The sequence below is a fragment of the Gymnodraco acuticeps genome, unplaced genomic scaffold (genome assembly GCF_902827175.1).
Source record: "Gymnodraco acuticeps unplaced genomic scaffold, fGymAcu1.1, whole genome shotgun sequence".
Taxonomy (NCBI): domain Eukaryota; kingdom Metazoa; phylum Chordata; class Actinopteri; order Perciformes; family Bathydraconidae; genus Gymnodraco; species Gymnodraco acuticeps.
Genome location: NW_022990238.1, coordinates 6,324,931 through 6,352,828, shown reverse-complemented (window position 1 = coordinate 6,352,828; position 27,898 = coordinate 6,324,931). Strand labels below are relative to the sequence as shown.

General features: G+C 40.9%; 1 protein-coding gene across 2 annotated transcripts in view; it reads right to left on the bottom strand.

The window, feature by feature from the left end:
• The window catches only part of cacng2a (calcium channel, voltage-dependent, gamma subunit 2a), a 58,422-nt gene extending 35,037 nt beyond the window's left edge, over window positions 1-23,385 (bottom strand). Inside the window, exons 1-2 of one of the 2 annotated variants that reach the window (XM_034220252.1) lie at window positions 21,381-21,488; window positions 9,996-10,056 (exon numbers count right to left, since the gene is read on the bottom strand). In XM_034220252.1, coding sequence (XP_034076143.1) covers window positions 9,996-10,029 — 34 coding nt within the window. In that variant the 5' untranslated portion in view covers window positions 10,030-10,056; window positions 21,381-21,488. Of the gene's footprint in view, window positions 1-9,995; window positions 10,057-21,380 lie in introns of both variants that reach the window. The other variant, XM_034220251.1, reaches the window with a different exon arrangement.
• Window positions 23,386-27,898: the final 4,513 nt, after the last annotated feature.

Here is a 27,898-nt window from a genome sequence, read left to right as displayed (position 1 = left end):
CACACACACACACACACACACACACACACACACACACACACACCACACACACACACACACACACACACACACACACACACACACACACACACACACACACTTACCTATTCCACCTCACACTGGCATGAAAAGAACCCCATGCAAACACTCTTTATCCGTACACTATTTATAAAGACAATCCCTCTCTTTTCCTGTATTCAATGTGATGTGCTAAATCATAAAGTAACATTTTCAATACAGGACTTTTACTTGTGGTGAAGTAGTTTTCCAGTGTGGTATTAATACTTTTACTCAAACTACCCAATACCCTCTTCACTACTGGTTACAAACCCATAGAATTTTTTTACTAGTTTATTACTTTAGAAGCAGAGTAGTAGTTGGACTTCGAAAGTGCATGAAGGGTAGAAGAGGTCTATAGAGGTCATACGTTCTTCACAGTTACTTACTTTAACACGATGGACAGGAGATAAATAGTTGAGGCGTCAAGCAAGGTGTCAGAGAATCTGCCTCAGTTCTTGTAATGGTGCCCCTTCATTGCTATTCTCTACCTGTCCAGCAGATGTCCTCAGACTTTCCCTCCAATTCCAGTCACATGACTCCCAAATCCAGCCACTCCTTCATACCCAGCAGTACCCCACCTGACTTGACCCTGCCTCCTTTGCTAATATGCTCTTCATTTCCCTCTTTAGCCTGTAGCAAGCAACTTTTCCCAAGTTTGTTACCAGAATGGCAATGTTGCTTTTTGCCCCTTTTACCAAGGCTACTGTACCTACTCTTCTGACCACACCACTCTGACTGACCTCTTTGGATAAGTTTGTCTCTTTAGACTGCCTGCCTGGCTTTGACACTTGCTTGCTTGCTCTGGATTTAAGTAAGTTCATTTGTATCTATACCTGTTTGCCTGTCTGTCGTGCTTTTGCTGTTACTTCTCTTTTGTTAGAGAACATTGCTTGTTGGACTTGATCTACTGTGTGTTCTTGTATAAGACTTTAAGTTAAGACGGTCAGCCATTTTCCAAAAGGGCGTGTCTATTCCTTAAATCCGATTGGCTACCCCATTCACTGTGAACTATGATTGGCTATCTGAGCAGTGAGAGGAGGGACCTTAAGCTTATTTGAATTGTGTTGGTAATACTGTGATGGTAGTTTTGAATGTAGCCTTTATTTGATGGTGTCACTTGTGTTGTGATTGGAAGTTGTATTTATTGTATGTATATATTATAAATCACATTTTAAACACATGCATGAAACTGTGAGATACTAGTAGTAAGCAATATACGTAGCTATGAGTAGGAGAGTATGTTTTTTATTAAGTTATGTTTAAAGTTATGGTAACCTTGCAGAAACTGCAGCTGATCACCCCTTGCGTGTGAAATGCAGTTTAACTGTGCAGTTTGATGTGACATGTTCACATCCCCAAGCTTTAATTTATTTCCACCTGGTTTTTCCTGGTGGAAATAACTGTAATCATACTGTACACAACAGTGATAAAGTAGAATATTGTTGTACTCCGGAACATAATGCTCTGTCAACAGAGGAGTATCACTTTATATCTACAGACATCCAGAGCCAAGTCATTTCACCTGATATTTCATTGCTGTTGATATTCTCCCTATACACAGCGTTGGAGTTGGATAACAAGGTCTAGCTGCTTTTAAAATAATTAAAATGAACATACAGCAGCAGAAAGTTCCTCTTGTGTTTAAAAGAGATGACAAAGGCAAGATATTTATCAATCCATCCATCCAGTCTGCACATTAGAGCCATAATCATATTCCCTGAGAGGGGGAGTGAGTGATACTTTTTACTGTGTTGGCTACATTTACAGTGATTATGATTCACTCTTATGTTCATATGTCAGTCTTCTTTGCAGTGAAAACAGGATGTTTTGTGTTCCATTTCTCGCTAACAACACATGGAATGATAAGTCATCATCATAATCCGCAAAAAGGCTCAGTTACATCACATCGTAGAGGAAATACAAACTCCTTGAGAGATGCAGAGATAAATCCTAACAGTGTGATCAACGGTCTTATGCAAGATTTTCTTAAGTTCAAGAATGAGCTCTCTGTCCTTTTATGGGCTCAGGGGTGGAGGAAGAACACAAATCTGTTAGTCACAACAAGTTCAGACACAGTAGGAAGGATTTCAGTGCCAGTGTTCAACACAGTGAGTGCTTCCTTGTTCATATCATTATTTACTGCAGTGTTAAAGCTTCGTGCGACTGCGGCTCCTGGTGAACAAGCATCACTTCACTGACTGATCTGAAGTTGGTTCCTCTTGCACTGTGAAAACACAACTTTACTTAAGTAAGTAGTAATACCACAAGGAAATGTCCTGCGGGACTACATATTAAAAAACAAAACTCATTATTTAGGAATGACACCTGGAGAGCACCTCCACCATGGCCAATGGTGCATTCAGGTGCTACTCAGACAATTTTTGTTTGTGGTGATGGCAATTTGAATATTTCCAGTTGGGAACCTATCATCCAATCATACAAGACATTTTTTTATTTACGTGTCAATTTTTTTATGTATGAGTGAACTAAATGCTTGCTTCTATTTTTACTTAAAGGGGACCTATCATGCAAAATGCACTTTTTGATGTCTTTTATACATAAATATGTGTCCCCGGTGTGTCAGGGAACTCACGCAGCGTCAGAAAATAAAACCATCTCTCTTTTCCTTCGTACCCAAATCTTTTAAAAACGGGTGTACAACGAGCGGATACAGATTTGCTGCCGATCTGATGTCAAATCGGCGGCGGACCCACAGAAAGTTGCTATCAGAAACAATGCCTGACGTGTTTTGGACGTAATCTTGTCTTGTTTACATTAGCAAGCCTCGCTAACACTCAGAGCTAACCTGTACTGGAGAGCACATGTGTTTAAAAAGCAGGAAATAAAAAAAAGAACTCACCTTGTGGTAAATCCGCAAAAGAGAAAAAGCATTTGAGCGCCATACTGTTTCAGAAATAATTCTTGATGTGGTTTAGAACAGGATGGCGTTTTATCACAGCAGAATTTAACTTTATCTCTGGTAGAATTCTGATCAGGCATTAGCTCCGCCTCCTCTTTTTTTTTTTCAAGCTAAGGACCCAAAATCCACGTTTGTCTAACAGGGCTGCAAAAGAGGGGTATGAGCAGTATGAGGCATGGCTACAATGGGTGAACTGTTTGGTATTTTAAGGAAAAAACTTCACAGACATGTTTTGTATAGGTATGGCCCTACAATATATTTTTCCAATATAGCATGATAGGTCCACTTTAAGTAAAGCATTTGATAACTTCTTTCACCACTATATAAATGCTCCAAATTCCAGAGATGAAGGTCAGCTAGTGGTTATGACAAAAAGTAAACAATAATTTAGTCATCTTCCAAATACTTTGTTCCTGCGTTGCCTCTAGTATGAAGCCCAACACTAAATTATGACGTGACTCTTCTCCTCAGATTAATTTTCTTACCTGGAGCTCATAAGAAAGCCCGCTAGGTTTTCCTTGTGTCTGTGTTCTCTTTGCTTTAGCCTGGTCCCTGATATCCCTCTCCTCCTCCCAGCATATGATATTAATCTTAACACCCTCACTCTCCTCTCTTTTGTACAATGCCCTCATTTCCTCCTTTAGTTTTTTCTCTTCTGAAAAGCGGATGATAAAATATTACTCCCACCATCACTGTACCTATGTGAGAGAGGAAGAGGAGGCCTTTCCTCAGGCAAAGTAATTGTTGTTTGAGTGGGGAGAGAACTGGCAGATAGGGACCATACTCCCTTTTTTAATGTAAGATAACATCTAGTTAGGGTATATTTCAGCCCACTTTTTGTATACTTTAAACTTGATGGCGCTTTTTTTGTAACATTTTAAACCACTGCCAAATTACCAATCCTTTCCTCATGAAACTGCTAGCACGGGTAAAACCAAAATACCCTCAAATAACAACCTCTGAATATAATACAAGTAAACCAGCAGGTTCTCAGTCTGATTTCTCCCCCCCCCCCCCCCACACAGCCCACTCGTCATGTTCCTAAATTGTTCATTTAAATAACTTTTAACCTGTATGTTTATTAAGATGATCAATTATATAAAGGTGGATTTGTTTTTTATAGAACTGAACTTGCCATTGCTAAATAATTATACTGTTCATCCACTATAGTTGACTGTATTAACAATGTATCTAGTGAATTTCATCATTCATTATGCGACCCGGACAGGATAAGAAAATGAAGTCCACACGAGAAGGCAGGATGGTAATCCTAAAAACAATAGTTCAGTATGGTCTATGAAGTTCTTCTATGAATGTAAACGGGTAATTCCGAAGGGACGGGAGTTATTGTTCTGCGGTTGGAATGACACAGGAGGGTTAGTCCTCTCCTGTCTCACCAGCTATTACACATTATTTTTAGATAACTACTGCGACTGCCTATCAATTACTTTTTTAGGCACTTTGACTGGTTTAATGGTTTATTGTTATTTGAACTACTCTATGACCCTTTCTGAATGCTCTGGCAATTTGCAAAATCATGGTCAACAAAGCATACATTTTTTAACAAAGCAATCGGTATGACCTGATATAAAACGCCTAACTTGTATGTGAGACTCCAGTGTTTCCCACAGAATTTGATTCTATTTGTGGGGGCACCGCACCGCACCCCCCCCGGCAAGAAAAGCCAAAGGCCCCTTAACCAATTCGGGTTATCAAATAAGATAATACATGCGAGTTCATGGCTACTGTAGACAACGTTCTTGTTGCTCTGTGTTGCGTTGTTAATGAGTGAAACACACCGGAGTTGAGGATCTGTGGGGTTTGTTCTCCCAAAAATATAATTTACAATTTAGGCATTTAGCAGACGCCTTATTCCACAGCGATTTACAATGACCAATTACAGGGACATTCTCCCTGGAGTAACCAAGGGCTAAGTGCCTTACTCAAGGGCACACTAGTAGTGGTGTTCCAGGCAGGATTTGAACTCGCAACCTTCCGATCATCAGCCCACCTCACTATCCATAGACCACCAAAAAACGAATTTAAAAAAAAAAGAATAATAATTATTTTTATTTTTTTTATGAGATCCATTTGTGGCGGACGATATTTAATTGTGGCGGCCCGCCACAAATAAATCAATGTATGGGAAACACTGGAGACATGTATCTGCTCAACACTTCATACGTTTCCATTAAATAATGATTTTAAACACCGGTTTCACTCAGTTTTAAATAATTCCATCAGCGTCCTCTTGTTTCTGAAAACTGCAAACCTCAGCAACACTTGGGCAGTTTAGTAGATAAGGTTATTGAGGAGAGATAACAAAGTCTTAGCACAAAGACAAATGCACCGATAGGCAAAAATGCCAAAACTCCAATGCAATTTCCAATAAAGGTGAAGTGAGGTAAATGCAGTTAGTGATGAATATGACGGCAGGAGTTCGGGGCTCCTGGGGGTAAAAAAAGCCTGTGAGAGTGACTAATGCTGGTTTACTGTAAACACAATATCTCATGCCCACATTACAAATCTTGTGCCGTCTCAGATACTATTGGATGTCTCTCAAGTGGAAACATTACTCGGTTTACAAACTCACATGATTCCTAGGGCTTTGGGCAGGCTGATCAATACTTGTGATTGTGAACCGCTCTCTCTCCGAGCCAAAGAGTCTGATGTCATCAAAACGTGCCACCTGGGGCTGCTACATCAACGGCAAGAGGCACACTGACTTTATCCGAAAGATATTTGAGCTTTTCCCCCAAAGCCAAGCACCATTTTAAAAGCAGAGTTAGGAATCAGAAAATGCAGGCTCACACAGTCAAAGTCACCTTTCCCAACTCTGCCAATTACTGTAGGTTCTGTGAGGTGCACTACAGTAAGTCAGCTGGTATCACACATCAGCAGGAGGGACAGATTCCTGCACAGTGAACCAGCTGCTTTATGCCCAGGATTACAAATTGAGTTGTGTAAGGCAGTATAATAAATCTGAACACTAAAATACAGAGTTATTCACTTTTCGTTTATGCAGTCTGAACCCTCATTTTAAAATATACCAAATGCTGTGTCGTAGAAAAGGAAAACCTCAAAGAATAGTGACTGCTGAGCATCCACAACACTCCGCACATTGTCATTGAAAAGACAGGCTCACAAAAATCATTTCTGATGTCTTTTCAAATTGGTTGCTTAGGCAGACCACTGGACAAATGCTCTCTACCAGGACCAATCCATTGTGAGTCATCAAAATCCTCCATGTGTCCTTGCTTAACCTACACATTGTCACCATATTGTTTTAAACCTGCAGGATAAATTGCTGTGAACATACTGATAAGTCAGTAAATAGTCTTAGTGAAGTCATACCGGATAGTTTAGGAGGAGTTTTTGGCACTACAATCAAATACATATGACTGACGGCAGGTCATGATGTACTTTTGACTACGTTTATGTTGTCTAAAGATCTCATGAAGAAATAATTATGAGAATAATTAGTCATGATGGTTAATTGTCCATTTCCTACTGGCCAACATGTTGCTACCCTCAAATTAGCTTCCCTATAATGTACTGTATTACTTGGTCAACACACTACATATAGTAAAGCTCTATTTGCATGGTAGTAGTATAAGGAGACCCTCTAGTTGTGTAATACTTGAAGAAATCTGAATCTAACCCTAGCCCTAACCCTTAACCCTGTGCAAATCTGCCATATCTGTAATTCGTACAAATAACCAATCATTCTTCTCCAAACACAGAGGTTGCAATATTAACCTCATGCTATAGAATAATACAATATAATTACAAATTAAAAACATATTTTGGTGCTTTTCAGGTTGCCTTTCCCGTTACACAGTATGAAGACTCATTCACACAGTCACTTACTGAGAGGCCATTGTGAGTGCAAATTCAAATAGGCCTATATCATATTTATAATATTAAATATACAAATTATATAGTACAGTGTTTTTTTTATATACCATAAACGGATGTTAAGCAGAGCCTTGACATAACATCCGGCAATAATGTCAGTAAATTCAAGAAACGTTTATTTATGTTACATTAAGTAAAGTTAAATAAACTTTCACAATGGAAATTCGTCTGCAGGTAAATGCCCCCATAACTCCAGTTCACAGCTTTAGTTGTAACATTAGTTTCATAGCTATGGCAGCATTTCTCTCACTTTTTATAATAGGGGTTGGTGTGCACACTGTCCCAAAATCCCCAAATGTTTAATGTCCTGAGAAATCCCTCTTAATACCTTTCTGTTGCTCTCTAAACAACGTGCTCTCTGCCCCCCCCCCCCCTCACTTCCCCACCTCCTCCTTCGGACTGCCCAAGGCAGAATGATTAATTTGTGGCTATTGATTTCTCTTCCTGAGCTGAAAGTATGTGAGGGAGAGAGAAAGAGAGAGGGAGGGAGAGGGTGAGGTAGCGTGAGAGAGGGTCAGAGAAGCAAAGGGGTGAGGAGGGAGAGACTTGAATAGGGGAGGCGGTGGGGGGGATACATCCAGTATTCAGTGTAGTGCTTCTCTGCAGTTCTTTTTTTCTAATCTTTAATGTAGAAAAAAAAAAGCCAATGGATGCAGTCTGGATGCGTCAAACCGCCTCCCCTTAGTCTCTCTCTCTCTCTCTCTCTCTCTCTCTCTCTCTCTCTCTCTCTCTCTCTCTCTCTCTCCTCTCTCTCTCTCTCTCTCTCTCTCCTCTCTCTCCCCCCTCTCTCTTTCGGTGGCGATTGGCAATTCTCTGAGTGTCCACATGTCATCTCTTGCCCTGCTGCAGCGGCGAGCAGCGCGGCATGCTGGGAGAAGGAAAGAAGGGGGAGTTTAAGGGGAAGGCAGCAAAGGGAGGGCACGCAAGATGGCTAGATGGATGGAGGCATGCATTCATCCATTTCCCTGTTTCATTACATATGTAAATGCTGCTGGGTATGTTTGTGTGTCTGTGCTACCCCCCTAACACCCATATACTCCCCCCTCCCTTCCTCTCATATTAGACAAGTGTCCTCTTGAACACAGTTTTCTTCCCCGCCAATTCTTCCCTGCCTTTTTTCATTCCTCCTCCCATCCTTTCCTGTGCCTTTCTCCTCAGTTAAATCCCATGTAGCTTCTGTGGAAATGTAATATCATGGCCCCTGAAAAAAGAAGGGGGGTCCGGTTAGAGGAGATGAGAAGCCGTGTGATCCTCACTTAATTCTATTGGGTAATCATTTTAATTAAGCCTGTATGTGGTTAGTGGTGACAAGAGCATCTCTCTGCGTATTGCCCATTTCTGACGGTTGGAGAAGTATGACCTACATTTGCTGTTCGAGTATCACATTTTAAGAGCTTCTCTGACTTCATATAGTTAATTAAGAGAAATTAAGTATGTACAGCGATCAGCAAATGTCCATTTTGTCTAGTGACCTTTCAAGGGCACATATACTGTATGTACAGCATTGGTGATAGTTGATTTAAAGGAATGTATGCAGTATGACGGGTTAATCAAAAGGCGTAAACAAAGACAATCTTCTAGATGAAGAGTCAATAAGCAAGGTCACTGTTTTAGTCGACTAACTGCAACAATGACTTTATTCTACTTACAAGACAAAAACCAAATATTATTTTATTATGGACTATTGTGCAAAATTCAAGCTCAAACATACTGTGCAATGTTGGGATTTAGGGTTCTTCTTCACTCAAAAAACCAGCTCAGAATAGGAAGAACAGGAAAACGGGGGTTCAAGCACCGCTCAGAGATGCTCCTTTTACAAGTCTTGTTTTATTGTAATTGATATAGTCTAAACGAGCTACTTTAGTGGGAATTATGGAATATATTTTGGAGTAACTGGCAGAATCGGTGCAAACAGTTTGTCAACACTTTTGAAGTTTGAGTGGGAAATAGTGTCGCTAGGAGGCTGACATGTCTGTTATTTCCAAATTGGTTCCTTGTAGTTAGTATGATCTTAATATTTGACTTGCATCAATCGTCTGCACAAAAACAGAAGGATGCACACATGTTGCTTTGTGTTGGCTGGATTTATACTACTCATACTAATGCTGTAACAACTTTATGAGCAGGTGTTTTATGAGAGTTGTGTTTCTGTGAGTAAGCCAGCATGATCAACACTATCATGACATTATTGTTATTAGACAAAACATGTCACACATGACCAAGACATATCACTCCTTATTTTGAGCGTCACTCAAACTGTATCTGCAGCACTTCAATTTAAAGAAATGGCTTAAGGGTGTCCCAAAAAGGACAAATCCATTTTTGTATTCTCTGATTTGAATTTATACTGTTATTCATCAGGGCAATAATATTGACTGTTTGTATAATAAAAAAATAGCACTGAAGCATTTTAGAGGCTGGTTTCGAGAACAATCTTTACAATAAACTATAAGGAGGTGTTATGAATGATATATGTTGGTCTTAAAAGAAAATTATGTGATTTTTTTCAAATTTCTCGTAATTATACAGACTGTTTTGCTAATTCTTTCTGTCTTATTGTCTTAACTCAAACTGGCATGGCGTCATGAAGGGCAAAGATGATTAGATGTTGTCCAGTAATCAATGCAGACATGTGTATTGGGAGCGGAAGCCATGTAGTTTGTCATATTCTGTTTTATTTCATTTCACAGCCTTTAATACAAGTTGTGTTCTGACTTCTGTGACCAAGCTGCCCTCCGGAGCGGGCAGTATGAAGAGCACTGTGGGTAAATACAAGATGCATTTTCACAACTCGTTCATGCAGTCATCCTAAAGACCGACACAGCATGACATATTAAAGAGACACACACACAACACACACACACACACACACACACACACACACACACACACACACACACACACACACACACACACACACACACACACACACACACACACGCCAATTACAGACACACAACTGTGAGTCAGAGCCTATGTGTCACACTGCTGAGAGGAAAGAGAAAAAAGCATGCATGTGTGGTTCAGATCTGCAGTCATTTCCAGGTGAAAATGTCTTCATACATGTGTGTTGGTGTGTATGTGTGTGTGTTCTCACCCAGAGCTGCCTGTGTGCATGCTGCTATGATCATGAGAGACTCCCTGTCCTGGAAAGCGATCTGAGAGAGCAAAGGGAAGCCACGCTGCTGCTCATTAAAAATTCATCCAGTTCCTTACTGCTCTTCGAAAACACAGGCACACACACACACGCACACACACACACGCACGCACACACACACACACGTGCACACACACATAGAGGACAGAAGAGAGGGGGAGGAGAGAGGCAGCATGCTCGCCTGGAAATTACATCATCCTCCTCAGTGGATTTAGCAACACCTTATCCTCGCCTACATCAGGATGTAGCGATGATAACAGCGGCGACTTCATTTTGACAAATTCCCTGATTCGCTCTGATCCGCAGATTAGCGTGGCGTTGTTTCTTTTATCCCGGCAAAATATCAGCAGCATAGTCAGCAGTTTGCCGAATGCTTTGTCTAAGAGTCACAGTACGCACCTTCACAGACATGAATAATCGAGTGTCAGCCTTTCCCAGACACCAGGTTTACATCATTTCCAGTAGGAAGCCTATTAAATCATCATGCTTCAGGTTAAGCACCCAGCTCACTCTGTCAAGCTGCTCCAGCAAGACATGTGAGTGATAGAACAAACAGTGTCCAAATCAATTCAAGTTAGGCCCCTTTAAAACAATTGTTAAATATAAATGGTTGTGAAGTTCAGTTGTTTAAATCTACCCAAGGTTCACCGAAATAAAATAAACTTTACCATTTCAAAGAAGTCGTCATGTGACAACCTTTCATCTCTTTCTCACTCTCTTGTGCTTTTCAGCAGTCTCAATTGACAGATACAGTCTCATTACAACTGTTTGTTTTCCCAACAGCACCATTTGCTGTGACAGTGGGGTCTGCCAGCCCTGTTGACTGCAGTAAATACTCACTCTGGAGTGCAGTAAACATGACCATCTGAGCAGCGTCACACTGACAGGCAGCTCTGATGTCCTCAAGAGAGGACAGGCAGTCACAAAGGCCTTTCAACATGGACGCCAAAGGACGTGCCATAGCGCTGAAGACAACAAACCTGGTTAATTTTTTTCAAATGTCTTATTTGACCAAAATCAGTCCGGAAATTTAAATATGGAAGTGAAAGGAAAATGTATAAACACATGTGTAGTGCAAAACGGTAATGGCTAAGGATGCTGAGTCTGTCTTCCACGTCCGTCCTGAAATATCTCCACAACTATGGATGCCATTCCATTTTTTCACCCCCTGATGTTCCTCAGAGGATGAAATATAAACCATAAGTTGATCTTCTGACTTTTTACTTCAGGTCAAGATTTTAATTTGTCCAATACTTTGGTTTCTGAACAAAATCATAAAAAACAAGTTATTTTTGTATTTGATAGAAAGCTAAGGGAAGAGGCCACAGGTGAGAGGAGCAAATCAACACCTGTTACAGTCTCAGACTCCTAAACTGTAACTCAATCAGAACATCTCTGTCTGAAATTACAATGCTGTCTAGTTTCTTTGCATTGTTGCATAGAAAACAAATCAAACATCTGATCTGTAAATGCACCATAAAGCCTTGAGTATACACTTTAAATGCAGACACACCTGCTAAGCCATCTGGACTGGATCACCTTCATCCTCTCAGACCAGCTGTTTCACTTCACTGCAGAAGTACATCAAGCATCTGTTTACTTCCTCCTTGCCCTCTATATTTGCCCTTTGCTCTCTTCTCAATCTGTCATGCTCAGACGCTTCCCTTCTGCCGTTACCTTGAGCCTCCTCCTCCGTCCTGCACCCGGCCCCTCGTAGTAACCCCCAGCTTCGCTATAGGAGCCATCAGCAGCTCTCCCACTGGGTGCTAAAAGGGCTTTGCATATAGTGGGAACATCTCTGTCGCTTCTCTTCAGCTCTGTTCATTGTTACCATTCAGCTACTGCATCACAGAAGCTATTCTATCTGATGTATATACAATCAACAATGTGAGAATAATAATTAATCACAGCAAAGGTCACATTTCATGCCAAAACAAATTATACTTCTGCTGTATGCCATGAGGTTTTGACTTGGGATGACAGAAACTGTTATTTTCTGCTGATTAAAGCACTGATTATTTTCTCAATTAATCAACGTCTTAACTACATGGTTTTGTCTCACCAGAAGATTAAAAAGAAGAGACAATAAATTAGAGTTAAAGTACTCCTTAGCCTTGATATATCTTTCAAACAATCATTAGTGTTATTATTATTATTATTATCATCGTTATTAGCATTAGGGCCATTATCAGCAGGTGGTGGTACATTCAGATGGTTTAAAGCCACCAAACAGACTCCTAACTCTTCTCCTGTTCCTTCATCCAACTCTGAGATGATGCAGTGTGTTTAGGCTGCGTTCTGACACAAAGCAAATACGGTGTAATAAATTGAAAATGAACTGCGCCATGGACACTACCAATTAATCAAAAGGCAGATTGTTGTACTTTCTCCATGCCATGGCAGGAATAAAAGAAGAACGTGACTCGCACCTTCCTTTTAAAATGAATGGATTGTATCTGCAGTTAATTATCATTTAATACAGGGTGTCTTCGGGATGTTTCTACAGCTTAAGGATACAGCCGGTGGAGTGGAACGGAGAGGAGCTCTGCTGCGATGGAATCAGAGATTGGCCTGCTGGTAATTACACTTTCATTGTAAGAGGATCAATTCCATGTAATCAAAGTGCAATCTCACTGAAAATCGAGTGGTTATTCAAGCCACTTTAATATGGAAACTTTACATTTTCAAGGGAACAACATTAGTTTGATCAACAGCAGCGGAGAGTCTGCTTGTGGAGTATGAAAACCCAGAGTGGATACACTAGCTTTTGCTGTTGACTTCTGACCTGAGCATTGCAGTGGCTTATAAAGCTTGGTCAGTTTACATGTCGGTTTGTCATTGGTTGTTTACATCGTCAACTAATGTGAAAAATATTTTCAATTAGGCTTTTTGTTTATAAAATCTTAGACACTAAAAAAACGTATTATAATTCCCCATGGCCCAAGGTTGTCTCGTCAAATGTGTTGTTGGTTCTCCCATTTAAATTGAATATAATAAAAACCTGTATGTTTGCACTTCTCAAATCCACAACAATGAGAATTTATTTTGTTTGTTTAGGTATTGGATTGTTAAAACCCCTAACATCCTTTTCATTACGTACTATGGTTGATGGAAATGTACCTATTCAAACCCAAAATATGTAACAAAATAAATGAAAGCAACATTTTCTTTTTTTTGTTCCAAACCGTCACATTTCTGCCATAGTTGGTCAGAAATTGGAGTTGTTTGATGCTGTTGACAAGCTGTTTTCATCTGCAAACATCGCTTGCTTACAGAGAGCAGACTTCCAAGCCAACAAGTGTGAGTGAGTTTAGGTGTGATACTTAAGCTTCTGTGCCAAAAAATATCCTGTTTTTAAATGTTAATAAGTGGAGTTACAGGAGTTTGACAACATTGGAAATGCTTGTGCACACAGGCAGTGAACTGTCAGTTGTATCATGGTCTGGTGAGCTGTGGTGCCACACAGTGTGCTTACACAAAGACTAGCCCAGGGTGTGTTTGGGATTGATTTGTTCTCTGGTCATGAAGGATAAAGATAGACCCCACCCAACAGGACCAACAGCAGCTAAAAATAACATTTGTAAATCAAGGCTATAGCCACACACACACACACACACACACACACACACACACACACACACACACACACACACACACACACACACACACCACACACACACACACACACACACCACACACACAACACACACACACACAACACACACACAACACACACACACGCAGTGCTGTTGGCTGTAATGAAAATGATGTGTCAGAGGTCAGAGGGGATAATTATTATGTAGTAAGTGAAACGCTGCTCCTCTTTGACGCATGTCCCCACTTTTAATGCTTTTATTTTTTCCTAATTTATAGCTGAGGCTCTTACTCTAGACTGTGAGGGGTAAGGGGGAGGGTCTCCATGCTCAGCGGGTGACAGTGTTTATGGGAGAGTGCGACCAAAGTTTACAGCCACTCTCCCATCGACCAGAGCCATCTGAGCCATTAATCATACACTAAACCAATTACCATGCCATCACATCTGCGTCTACTGTCCATCTCATCTCAGACTCGCTCAGGACAGCTGAATGCCGCTCCACCAAGACATGATTATTAATTTAAAGGGGACGGGATCATAATGATGTATCGATGTGTTTACTTTAAACCTCTATTGACTTCAAGTTTGATATAATTCCATAATGGTTTTGTTAATGTTCAACAATCCAGCTCCTTCTGGCTCTGTCAGGTTATGGTAGTGTGCTTTTAACTGCTTTTGGTCCCCTGCAAACAATACTGTTCCAAATGTAATGATGTAAATAATGAGACATCACCCACAGTATATCATTAAACACTTACTGTGAATATATCAACATACAATACTGTTGGCCCAGAAGGTAGATGGTCATCCTCCAATCGAAAGATCGGTAGTTCGATCCCCAGCCTGTGCAGTCAACATCTTGATGTGTCCTTGGGCAAGATACTTAACCCCAAATGGTGCAGTCCATTTATCATTATAGACAGATTATTTTTTCAACGAAAGTTTGGTTTCCTGTGGTGAAACAGCACCGTTATCAAACCTAAACAGACCTGAGGCTGCACTTACAACACAATCAATGAACTCTACACTGATACCCAGGTACCAGCGTTTGTTGATGCATGTCCGTGTAACTGGAGAATTATAACAAATGTTAACCCGGACAGTAATACAACTGAAGGCCAGAGCCCTGAACTGTTCTCCAACCATCTTTAGGCTCAGCCTCATCCGGTATTGTCTGGCCTGTAATTTGGCGTTAGTGGGCAATAGAGAGGGCGACATTGAGACCAATATAACACTTGTGTTTGGTAGTGACTGTCTGCAGTCTCAGCGGAGGGCAAAATGAATCCCATCCATCGCCCGCTGCAGGGCAGGGTGACAGTGCAGAGCAATGGAGCTCAGTCACTTTAGCTGCTATCAGCTGAGGGGGGAGTAGTGATAGCATCCTGACGGAGGCTCGGTTTCTACTCCAACAAGTGGCGGCGAGGCCCCTTACTTTAGTTTTTCATTAAGGTTGTTTTTAACATTTAAAGCTTTTATTAAAGTTTTTGTATGAAGCTTTAAATGTCAATCATCTTATTTTATGACGTCATCAATATAAAAAAGATTTCAATCCTCAAACAAATTCCTCAATTTGTATGAAGTGATTCATGGGATTAAAGGAGTTAGAACAATCCTCACAGTCACCACTGGAATCTAATTCTAATATTAGTGAAGCTTTATCTTTATCTATCTCGAATAGACGTGCAAAAAGCTGCATATAATTTGAATGTTGATTTAGAATTTGAATGCCACCGTTATAAAGGAAGCTTTAAATTATTCAGTACAGCCTTACTGTCCATCCACTCTGAACTTGTGACTAACTGTAAGCCGGCCCATGCAGCTGGATGCACAGTGGATCGTGTGTCATAATACGGTGTAATGCCACTTTAGGGGCTGGGACATTAGCCTGGGTGGGCATACTCCAGCGTTGTAATCCTTATCTGATTGGACTACGAGACTAATCCAGCTCTTCTCTTCCGCGCTGCTCTGCTATCTGCTTTTATCTCAGGCCTGCCTCTCATCCTGCTCTACACAATACACAAACATCATGTAAAAGTACACAAAAGCACACACACAACAAACTCCCACATGTGTTTTCACATGCATGAATGTACACTACATTGATACTCCCACAAGCTTATACATAAAATCAAGAGGCGGTATGTGTGAACTGTGATCTGTGGTGATTGGCAGCAGCAGTGGGAGGCCATACTGAAATGTGGTATCCATTTTAGGTTTAAAAAAAGGAAAGCACATTTTTCTATAATCGTTGTTGGGAGAAGAACAGTTTGGATTGTGTAAAGGAATAACTCGCCGTGGCTCCAACATTCAATACATTCATGAGATCATAATTCTCTACTAGATTTTGGAGTACTGAATCACTCAAATGTCTGAACAGTCTCATCTAATTGTCTGAACATCAGTTTAGCTGATTGAAAATGCTCTAAGTTGATAAAAATGCAAATGCATTTGTTTCTTTCGACTGATATCGTGTGCTTAAAGTGAACGGCTTCACATAGCTGTTAGCATAGCTGTGTGATGTTGTTTAAGCATGAATACCATTTATATATTCTATAATAGGACATCTTTATGCTTTTCTTTGTCTTATGTGATGGTAAACTTTGGACTGTTTTGAGACGTAAGGATTTTGGCTGTAGGAGACCATTTTCAGATATTTTAAAGATTAAAAGATTATTTAGGTGAATAATAATACATATAAGTAAACAGCAGATGGATAAGGAACTTAATCAGAGCTTGCAATCCTATATTATTAGAAAATAGGTATCATGATCACAGTGGACAAGAAGTACGTTACATTTCACATATTGTAGTTGAGGTGATTTTGCGAGGGAAGAGGAACAAACACATTGAATGATGAACCTTAAGAGACTTTATATAACAGGTAATAAAAGGCAAACATCACACCATGGTGGCCCTCCTTCATCACAGGGTCCACCATTCCTCCCCAAACACCTCCTTGCCTCTCACTGTCTCCTCCACAGTGGAGCCTGAGGGCGTCGCTGTAATGAAGACGAATGCCTCAGATTAGCAGCAAACGCAGAGCGCTACACCTGGCTAAGAGAACAAGGGGGCACAGTGGCTGTTCTTACAGACATCCCAGAGAGGACGAGTGAGCGGTGACTCCAGGGCCCAAGTCATACACAACACACATTTTTACGGCTAAATCTCTCTATGAACCACAATCACTGAACTTTAAATACTGTCAGACTGAATTGCACACACTTGGTCAACAACATCAACAGCTGAGGCACATTCCATTAAAATAGTAACAACTGCGGGCTAGCTACAATGTGGACCCAAACAAGTTTACAAAACTGATACTGATAACAAAATGTGGACGTAAACCAACGTAGAACAAATAAAAGTAGACCTCCAATTAGGGCTGTGCGATTATTGCATAAATCATAATTACGATTATTTTGGTCAATAATTGATATCATGATTATTAAATACGATTATTCCATTTATTGAACTTTAAAACAAATACAAATAACAATTTGAACAGTATCTTTTTAACTGTTGATTACCCTGAACGTATAATTCAACTGAAAAACCAATACAAAAATAAATAAAATAAATGATACATTTAAATAAATAATATCAAAATAATAAATACCAATAAACAAGATCAACAAATATTTTGGAGCGCACTTCCACAAGCTAATAAACATATATAAATAAATTAGATCAAATATGTTGCCGTGCACTGTCACAACCTAGCAAAGTAAAATAATTGTTTTTTTCGATTATGTTGTTTTCGTAATTGAGGCAGGCCAAAATCGTAATTGCGATTAAAATACGATTAATTGCACAGCCCTACCTCTAACTGACATTCAAAGTTGTCACACATAAATATAATATATTAGGACACTACATTATTGGTTTCAAACTTCAGGACATTGAAAACAAATGTAGGTGACCTTGAGCTGCAAATACTGATTCTTCCTCCAAATGTCCAACGCTGTGTATGTGCTCTTTTGGGTGAAATAAAAGGGTAAAACAGCAGAGTAACATTAACAAAACACCTGCTAAAAGGAGAAACTGTTACATAAATGTTTCTTCACTGGTCTCTCTCTGGCCAGAGATCATTAGTGACTGAGTCTAGCAAATTCACATATTTTCTGCTTCTGATCCAAGAATGACCAGGATCAGTCCAGATACTATTTCTCGCAGGATTGACTCAGTGCATTACACACAAACATATTTAGCTTCTGAATCCCAACCTTAAGCTGTTGCAATAGAAACACAATCTTTTCTTTTTCCAGGAGTGAGATTATTGTGTTTTCTGACAAGCAGTGAGCAAAGCAGAGGTCGAGGTGTTGAAGCACCCAGTGTGGGTATTCCCATTTTGCTTGTTCACAGGTTCTCCTCTCCAGTAGCTGGTTATACAAACACAAACCATCGCCCACCTGTGTCCACTCTGTGAGCAGGATGTGTGGGCTTGCGCTGCCAAACACACAGTCTGTGTTTTGTGTTGCAACTTTAGCTATCAGTTGCTGCCTGATCCCCAGTAATGCATGGTTTAAGAAGAGCTGGGGGAAAGATGAATACTAGTCATCTTGGCACTTTGAATTAATTGAGCCGAGCTGCAAACCGGAGCCTTATTAACATCTGAAATGTTAAACTTCACTCCTTCTGATAGTCTTGATTTGCAGGCTTCTTATCTCTCTGCAGCTGCATCTGCTCTGTAGTTTTCTATTTTCCAATTTTTACAAACTACCTACAATTAAAAGTTCTCACTTTGTAAGACCCAATTTCCTGAGAAGGAAGTGATTTGAATTAGAATTTAAATGAATCTGACCTTGTTAAGTAAATGCCCTTGCCCCCTTTATTTCCACTCCCTTGCCTCTTCTGGGCCGGGGATCGTTCATGAATCGAGAATGAATAATCTGGATTTATTTCCTGCCATTTTGATCTCTGATTCAAAGGGAGAGGCTCATTGTGCCGATACAAAAGCAACATACACACACACACAACGTGCCAAAAGTGCGGTGGTTTGATCTCGACTTGACTCTATGCAGTTTGGTTTGCCAATTAAATAATGGCCTGGCAGGGATAAAGGCCAGTCAGTGTCACAATTACACTCCAGCTGTGATTAATCCCATGTGCATTAATGTAGGCACAGTAAGAACAGTAGAGCAGCGTTATCTCTTTTATATATCCACACAAGAAACACTTGTGAGACCTCAGAAACACACTCACTCTTTCTGGTAAAACAACAAAAAAACTTGTCAGGAACAGCAGAGGTGTAAACGCTGTGATCAGGAATTCAGGTGAATACAAATGAAATACCCGATACCAATAACATTTGTTTCTCATTTAAGCAATTGGTAAATGATGATAATATATTTGATCCAAAGCATGTTACAGTGAGCTTCTCACTCATCCATCAACACACATATGGTGGCAAGCCTCTATGCAACGACACACATAAGAGGGTTGGGAGGGAATCAAAACAGTAAATTGTGGGTCAAACTGATAAACAACAAGCTAAAGCTCACCACGAAGCTCCATAAAGCCAAAGTAAGTCTTTGCAAAGTGTAATTTTATAAATTATGATGGTAAAAATATTGATTTAACTAGACTTCAAACTAGTTATCAATCTTTGAACAGAATGTGTAAAAGAGTCTTCCTTCTTATCAGAGGAGCCAGAGGAGCATGAAGGCTTTTGAGGATCTTACAGCTAAGAAGATGAGCAGATTTGTAACGCTCTGAGCCTTTACAAGGTTACAGTGCCACACTCCCCAGTCAGCACCCAAATGCCTCCACTGGGATAAGGAGCACGCCGCCTCTGTCTTACGGGGCAGGTGTGGGAGGTCGTATGAAAACCTGCTCTCAGGACGTGTTTGACATCTCAGGTCAAAGGTCAAACGACAAGCAGCGTTGAGCACAGCCACCATTGAGGCTGTCCGGCAGGTCTCTGCTACCATGAATTTACTTCTGGGGCATCATCATGTAAAAAAACACCCTGCACAAACGGCTCTGTCACATCCTCTTTAACTGGACAGAACCCCTGCAGCGTCCCTTAATTAAGGTTAGACCAGTGTATTGGTTTGTCCATATATCAGGCTGATATATGATGAAGCTTCCTCCCTAACTACAGCTCCTGAATATGTCATTATTTAAAATCTAGTGTCGGACTAGAGGAACTGTTTCCTGGTGTGGGAGGCTTTTATGCAACAGCTTCAGGCTGCAACCACAAACCTGCTTCACCTGCCTGCAGGAGCTGAACACGCTCCCAGAGCTATATTAGTCGGGATTTAAGTGTTTTAGTTTTGATGGTCGATATCCAAGTTTTTTTTTTTTGTCTTGTGCACCCCTTACAAGAAGCACAGCATGTGTCTCAGCATGTTTCACTTCAACATAAAGTAGATTTGTATGTATAACTCTTCAGTACTTTGCTGGAAAAAAGAGAAACATGTAGAGAGAAGACATTTTGAAAACATTTTGGCAGGAGATTTATGATTTATTTTCTTTCCAATAGGTAAAATAATGTAGCCACTACTCGGAATGATCTAGCAACCCTTTGAGATGCCTTATGAAAACATAAAACTGCTTCACCCTGCCTACAGGAGCTGAACACCTTTAATATATTGTGTTATATAGCCACCTTTTTCTGTCCTTTGAGCGCTAAAAATGTGCTTGTCCAAGTTTCGCTTCCCTTGAATTTTTTTTGACGAAGCAATGTTTATCTGGAACAACCTTGCGACAGGTTGTAGGTAAGTATAATTTCAACCAAAAAAGTAATGTTTGTGTGTGTTCAAAAAGCACAGAACTTTGCTAATTTCTGTCTTATTAACCTTTTGACCCCTCCAATCCTAAAACAGAAACCTTGGAACCTATTTCTTGGGATTTTGGGAGTATCACCAGTTTTGTACTGTGCTGGGAAACATAGATGTTGGAGTCCTTAAAGGTCCCATGTCATGGCCATTTCTACTGATCATAATTCCATTGTTGAGGTCTACTAAAATAGATTGATATTGTGCAATTTTCTAAACTCACATTGGTTTCTCATACAGCATCTCTGTATAGTATAGTATCTCTGTCCTAAATGGCTTGTTGGAGCTCCTGCCCCCCCTCCCTGTGAGCTGCGAGACAGCGAGACACAACGAAACCCAGCCCGAAACCAGCACGAGCACACACGCACACCCGTAGCCTGGCTTGGAGTTTGTGTGTGTGCTCACACACAGACTCACAGCCTCGCCACGTTCCGCCGTCTCAGGCGGAGAAATTGGCGGAGCTGCAGCTAAGAAAAGATTGAGTGTGTGTGTGTGAGAAAGTCTGCGGATTGGTCCACGGACTTAACATAACGGCTCCGCGGACGTAACGTAACGGCTCAGCGAATTGTTCCGTTACGTTACATCACTATACCCAAATACGTCACTGTACCCAGGAAGAAAAAGAGAAATCTCCAACGAGGCGTTCTGGGGCAGCATAGACAGGTATTTTCTGTGTTTTACTCACTACAGGGTGTACTTTGAGGGTTTCTGACTCTGCAGACCGTTTACATGCATAAAAAGCTACATAACACACAAGGGGACGGGTAATAACCAGAAAAGCATGTCATGGGACCTTTAAACTCCAAGAGGCATTAGAGGAACAGGCACAGAAGAGCTTTACATCCTGCAATAAAAAAGTGTGTTGTGATTTGTCAGAGACAGCTTCAAAACCACACGTGGAACCATGTTGGGAAGGTTTTTTAGGAAGCAGCAAAGAGTCTTTCCTCTTACCTTCCAAGCAGCACGTCCTCCATAGACCCGAGTGGGTCATCACCTCCTCGTTCTTCTTGCTGGTCTCGTTCTCGCTCATGGACTTGGGCCTGCAGACGCCGCGGGAGTACAGCCAGTAGTCCGTGCCGACCGCGATGGTCATGAGGCTGAAGGCCGCGAAGGCTCCCACCGTGGTCAGCAGCATCTGGACTCCGCGGTCGAACAGACCCATGTTTCCGCATTCCATGAAAGGGGGACCCCCTTTCCTCTTGATGTACAGGAAGTAAATATTTGAAAATTTGCGGGACCAAACCAAACCGAAAAAACGGGATATACTCGAGCGGAAGGAGAGGGAAGAAGGAGGAGGAGGATGCGGTAGGAACCTTATGGTTGCGTTTGGGTGAGGACCAAAACAAGAGAAAAACGGAGGATGGAGGTTTAGGGGGGTGAAGAGGATGAGGCAGTGATGTCTCTCCTCTCTATTTGTTCTTACTTTTACACCTTATATTAGATTTAAAAAGTAGGTATGCAGAGGATGACAGCACCTCAGCAGGCCTACAGCTGCAGATGTATGGAGAATAAGACTGAGCTTTAAAGGATTAATTATCTCCTAAAGCTTATAGTGGCCCAGCCTAAAAATGGAAGTGAGACAAACCAAACTGAGGTTTATTCTCTGCAGGCCTGCACAAGAAAAAAAAGAAAATCCTGTTTCTGTACTTGAAAAGGTTACAGCTGAGCACCGAGCTGAATTAACATGAGCTCGAATAGAGTACAGAGATGGTTGGAGGGGGTTAGAGTAATGGCAGACTTTCAGTACAACAGTTCAATATGTCTGTTACAGTGAGTTACAGTCAGAGGTTATAACATTTAAGAATTAAGAAGTACAACTAAATCCAAAGCTACCTTAACAATTAGTAATAATATTATTATTCTAATGTGTTTTGTTCGTCAAAAAGGGGGTAAATCAACGAGATAATAAAGTGGGGAGGGAAACGAAGGACGGCAGGGAAATCTATCATATTATTGGAAACAAAAGAGAGCAAACAAATGGGCAGATTCAAGTCCTGTCGAGGGGAAATAAAAGCGATTCCCAGGGTGTTTTATAACGACCTATTGTGGGGTTCAAAGAAAATATCACGCTGACTTCTTACAACCCTTCACACGGTGGAATGAGCAAATCAAGGCTCAACAAATTAATTAATTAATTAATTAGCAGGCTTTTTAAAAAAACACACACAAAAACCCCCACCTAGAAACCGATAAAAACCTAAAAATAAATAACCGCGTAGATTTGATCTTTTTCCTAAAATTTTGATCCCCAGTTTCCATATGTAGCCCTATAGCTCTGGGAAGGTTTCCGCCGAAAATGGGGGTCTGCGGTCAGAGGAGGTTCGGTCGTCGACGATCCGGAGAGAGCGGGGAGCATCCAGCAAGGCAAGCCGACCATCACTCGACATAGAGCCGGCAGAGGGAGGACGAGGAGTCGGTGTGGGCGCCGCTGCAGCTGAGGATGCTTCTTCCGTGTTTAGAGGAGGATACTGCCGCCGCCGCCGCTGCTGCTGCCGCCGCCTGAGTATCCAAATTCACCGTGGCAGTATCACACCCAGGACGGTCCCGTTTGTATAGCCCTTGCGCCATGTAATAGGAAGAAAAATAAATACGGATGAATGTTCCGATCCCCCCTGTGTTCCCCTCCTCCTCTTCCTCTTCTTCTTCTTCTGTCTCTCCTCTCAGATGCAGCTTTGGCCGCTTGCAGGAAGAAGCAGAGGAGAAAAAAAGAAGATATTACACAATCAGGAGAGCGAGTTGCACAGATCCACAGACAGAGCTGGTGCTGTCACGATGTCAGCGGCGCTATGCATTCAATACATTCAGGTTACAGCCTCTCTCCCCTCCTTTTTGTAGGATGATGAGTAATGTCAGTGTGGAGAAGATGCTCTTAATTCTGCAGGCTAGTTTTTCCTCCTTCTTCGTGTTTAAAGGGCCCACAGTGTGTGTATGTGTGTGTGCTGCAGCAATGGAGGCTCGTTGCTGGAAAGATATTAAAGATTTTTTAAATTCCGTTTCTGTGAGTGGAGGGGGCGGAAGGAGGGGGTGTGTAGCGATGGTGGACTCTCTCTATCTCGTTGGATGGGTAGATGGAGCATTACTGAACTGCATTTGTGAATTCAGGCTGAGATTTAATGCATTTATGGCTTATTATTGCCCGAGCCAATTGTTGCAGCACTGTCTTTTACGCATGTCTTTCCAGAGGTAAATTAGCTAAATAAGCCAACTTGGTGCTTCACTTATCTCTTTATTTTCTTTGTTGTTACAATCTTATCAATAATAACTGCGATTTTATGTCTGCAGCTTAAAGCTTTAAAAGCAAATGGTGTCAGCAATGATTAGATGATTCTCCATGGATGATAACGAGGATGAAGCTGCAGTCTGATTTGGTCATGTTGAGAGTTGAAATTCTAAACTCAACGTTTTTTTTTAAATGACCGACTTCTGTATAATTAGTGTGCTGTATTAGCACATAATTGTGTGTGTGTGTGTGTGTGTGTGTGTGTGTGTGTGTGTGTGTGTGTGTGTGTGTGTGTGTGTGTGTGTGTGTGTGTGTGTGGAGAACAGCTCCCTCCAGCTCTGGTCTCCCTTTGTGGAGTTTATCGCCCCCTGGTGTTCAAATATATTCATCACAACTAATTAAATAAAATAAAAAAACATGTACTAAGGGGGTATTTGGGTCTTCGGGGCCCTTTATTCCCAGGTGCCTGGGTTCTCTGACACTTTAAGCACTAAGAGACTTCGGCCACGCACTGTGCACAACTTGAGGCTTGGAAGTCATTTTGCAGTAAAAGTGTCCCCTGTGATTTATTTATTTTATTGTAGGACATTTTTGTGGTGCATTATTATTTTCTGTTGTTGCTGCTCAAGGTAGAGCAAGTTTTAACTACTCTATACAGTTGAATGGTGTTGCCTACAAGTTTGTATTATCATTTGTCCATTTATCAAATATATATTTTTAATGAAATATTGGATGAAAACTAATTCAAATGAATCAGGGAGGAGTTAAGAGGGAAATCACCGCTCAACTCATGGACTGCTGACCATAGATATACTGACGTGACAATGTGCTCTAAAAGGGGTGACATGACAAATACATTGTGGGATCAATGTATCTTGAGAAATTATTGAGCTTTTCATTTATGTTTTCCAGTCTGAAAGGTGACCAGTAACCCAGTGTGGAATACATTCAGTGGAGTTACTGAACATGTTTGGGTGCCTCCTTTCTAATAACTTGAAACAGAAATCTCCAAAATAACTTGAAACATTTTACTTTTGAGCTGAAACAAAATAACACCATTTCCTCTACCATACACTTTTGTGAACAGGTACTGCAGAGATAAGACATTGGCTGCTGCTATATGTTCAAAAATACTTATGCAGTTTTTTCATTAATGTCTTATTCTTGAGAAATATTAAATAATTTAAAGCATTGCAGATTTGCCTTTTGATGTCAGAGCTTGCCATCTTTCACATTACGTTTCATCATGAGCAGGTTACGCTTTGTTTTTATAGGTCAAGACCCATAACTCTGATGATGTGGATGAAAAATGTTGTTCAGCTGGTCATGTAACCAGCAACGTCAGAGATGAAGAGAGCCTGTGCAGGTTGGACGTCTCCTTGTGAAAAAAAGTCCTCATCATGTTTCTCTCAGGCCTCTGGGCCACATGTCAGAAACTCAGAGGACCTGGTCAGAGACACGTTTGGACAGGATGATTTCTGCTGCTCTTAGTTCAGCATTTATCATCTCCAACCTGCTGAATAGCTGCATGTTGAAGCATGTATGGGAAATTAAATGTTTGATGCAGAGAGTATTGGACATTGGAAAAAAGGAAGATTCCTCTTGCCAAGTGCAGCCCAGGCAAAAAAACTCTAATTAAATTCCCGTACAGGAAGAAGTATTCATGTTCTAAAGTAGCACTACAATACTCCTTTACACATACGGTCTATCAGTATTGGGGTTAAGTTCTGTAAGAACTATTTATTTAAAAAGAAAAATCTAATTGTAGCGGCCAAAATCCTATAGAACTAAAACAGCCGCTGAGGCACTAGTTAACGGATCTTACGCAGGGCAATGATCATCCAAGAACCTCCATTTGTGCATTTTATTCCAGTAACAAAGTACAATAAACAGGTTTCCTATATCTCTTTTCCTTAAGCTTTTCCTATAGCTTTCCTTTGTGTGGCTTGAAAGACCCTGGTAAAAAAACATTTGCCTACTAGTTCTCTGGCTCCCACCACCACCTGTCTCCAATATATACAATTACACCAGGTGCTCTAATCACAGTGCCCAAACATGCCTTCAAAATAAAAGCATAGAAACTACTTTAACTTACGACACTAACTAAGAATACATTTACAATAAACACTATAAACAGCAAGAAAATAAATGTTAAACTATTAAATAATATAAAGATATATAGCTCCAACACTAATCTTAAAATTGTAATTTGCAAAATAAATATAGCAATCAAATAATAATAAGTGAGTGACGTGAGAATTATATTTATCATAAAGTAGAAATGTGAAAAAGTAGAAGGATCGTAAAGATGTACCGATGAAAACATTTAGTGGTCTCCTGTTAAACTCCTGTCTTGCTTTTCTCACACATTTATACAGTACATCCTCACCCTGAACCATGTGCTGAACAAGAGGGGCTAAACTTCCAAACATGTGTTTATAGCAGCCACATTATGGAACCAGTGTTACTTCCAGTAAACGCTCGTTGAAGCAGAATCTCTCTTGCGGATCCCAACACTTTTTCCCTGTAGAGACCTTGAGCTCTGACTAAAGACCTCTCTGATTCTCCCTCTCTGCCAGGATTTGGGACACCCTTCGCTTTCATTTAACAATTATCTCTGACAGGCGAGGAGGGTGCACAAATCAGGTCCCAGGCCTGCACACACACGGTCCCACGTGGACTCTTTATGCTAATCTGACATTAACTCAGCAAGCTGCAAATCCAGCCCTAATCGGGGCCTTGTTAGAGCGGCCCTCGAGCATTGGCCCAGGGAGTGCTTTCAGTAAATTGTCCTCTGGAGAAAAAGAAGGGAGAGGGAGGGAAAGAAAACAGGGGCTCTATCAAAGGTGGTCGCACTTTGAACGTTTCTATCCGCAGTAATTGAGCCTGATTAGAGGGAGTCTCTGGGTGAGGATGCACCCATGGGCCCTCTGGTCTACAGGGTTAAACATTAGCTCCCTCTGGAAGGGCAAATTAGATGCAAAGTGAGTCAGTGAGATGATGTTTTTTTTTACAAAGGATGATAAATGCATTTTTTGGTTATGGGCTGGCAACCTGTTATTTTGGTTATGTTTGAATCCTAGCATTTCCATGCTTTCTTACAGTTTCTTCTGCTGTATCAAATGGTAGAAATGACCTGGCCTCAGGTCCCAGGGGGCACATGCAAATGTCTATGGTTGACCCTTAAATATGATCAAGTTACAGCTTATTTACTGACTTAGCACTGACAGAAAATGTTTCATGATAAATTGAGGTATTGTTAAATTGTACCTTGTTATCTGGTACCCCACCACCCACGGTTAGTGTGAACACACATGTTGCTAATGTAAAAGTGAAAGCACATTTAAAATGCCTCACCAAAAGTCAGGGTCTCAAAAAGAAAGGCCAGAATAGAGAAAGAACAAGAACAATGAAAGGAGCTTAGAGGCAATGGCCACAGCTCTGATTTAATTTGACATGGTAAAAAGAGGAATATTGATAGGAAATTATTAGTTTTACTTTAATCAATTGAGCTTTTACCTCTTCTCTCACTCCTCTCTCCAAGGCAAGGGGGCGCTGTTACTGCCAGAATGATAAGGCAGGCCGTTTATTTGTGATTGGGCTTCAACCACAGCTGTGTCTTAGATATGACCATAAAACATATTTTATTCAGACAATAAAATGACAATTTACCCTGCCAGGGACAGGACTTGCAGTGTATTGTAGGATAGTGTTGATTATGGTCTAGTCAGGGACAGGGGAAGAGAATCTCTGAGTTGGTTTGGGCAGAGTCTCGGTCTGTACTGTGTCTCAACAAATGTCTGTGTCAATTCTCCAGCCACATCTTCAAATAAATCTTCAGTGTCTGACATCAATTGAAGCTCTCCAGTGTACTCCTTGTGCTCCAAGAATTTCATCACAAGTACAACTCACATTCTTACTTCAAATAATTGAATAACTTAAAATCTGAATTTTGTGCTTAAAAATCATAACAACTATGCAAACACAGCATGGCCTGGATGTTGGAAATAGATGTTAGGAACTCCATCTCTGTCACTACTAGGCTAATGGCTAAGACTTTGTTGTAAATTCCCTGTGTTGGTATAACTCTTACAGGGGGATAAGGTGTGTTGGGTGGTGGCGGTGCTGGAGTGGATGGATATTAGACGCACAATCTAGACATTTTTGTCCCACTGTCCATAATTCTTATCGTGTGGCCTGCTGCTGTGTGTACTGCAGATGTTGTTCTGCTGTCTTGCATGTGAGGACA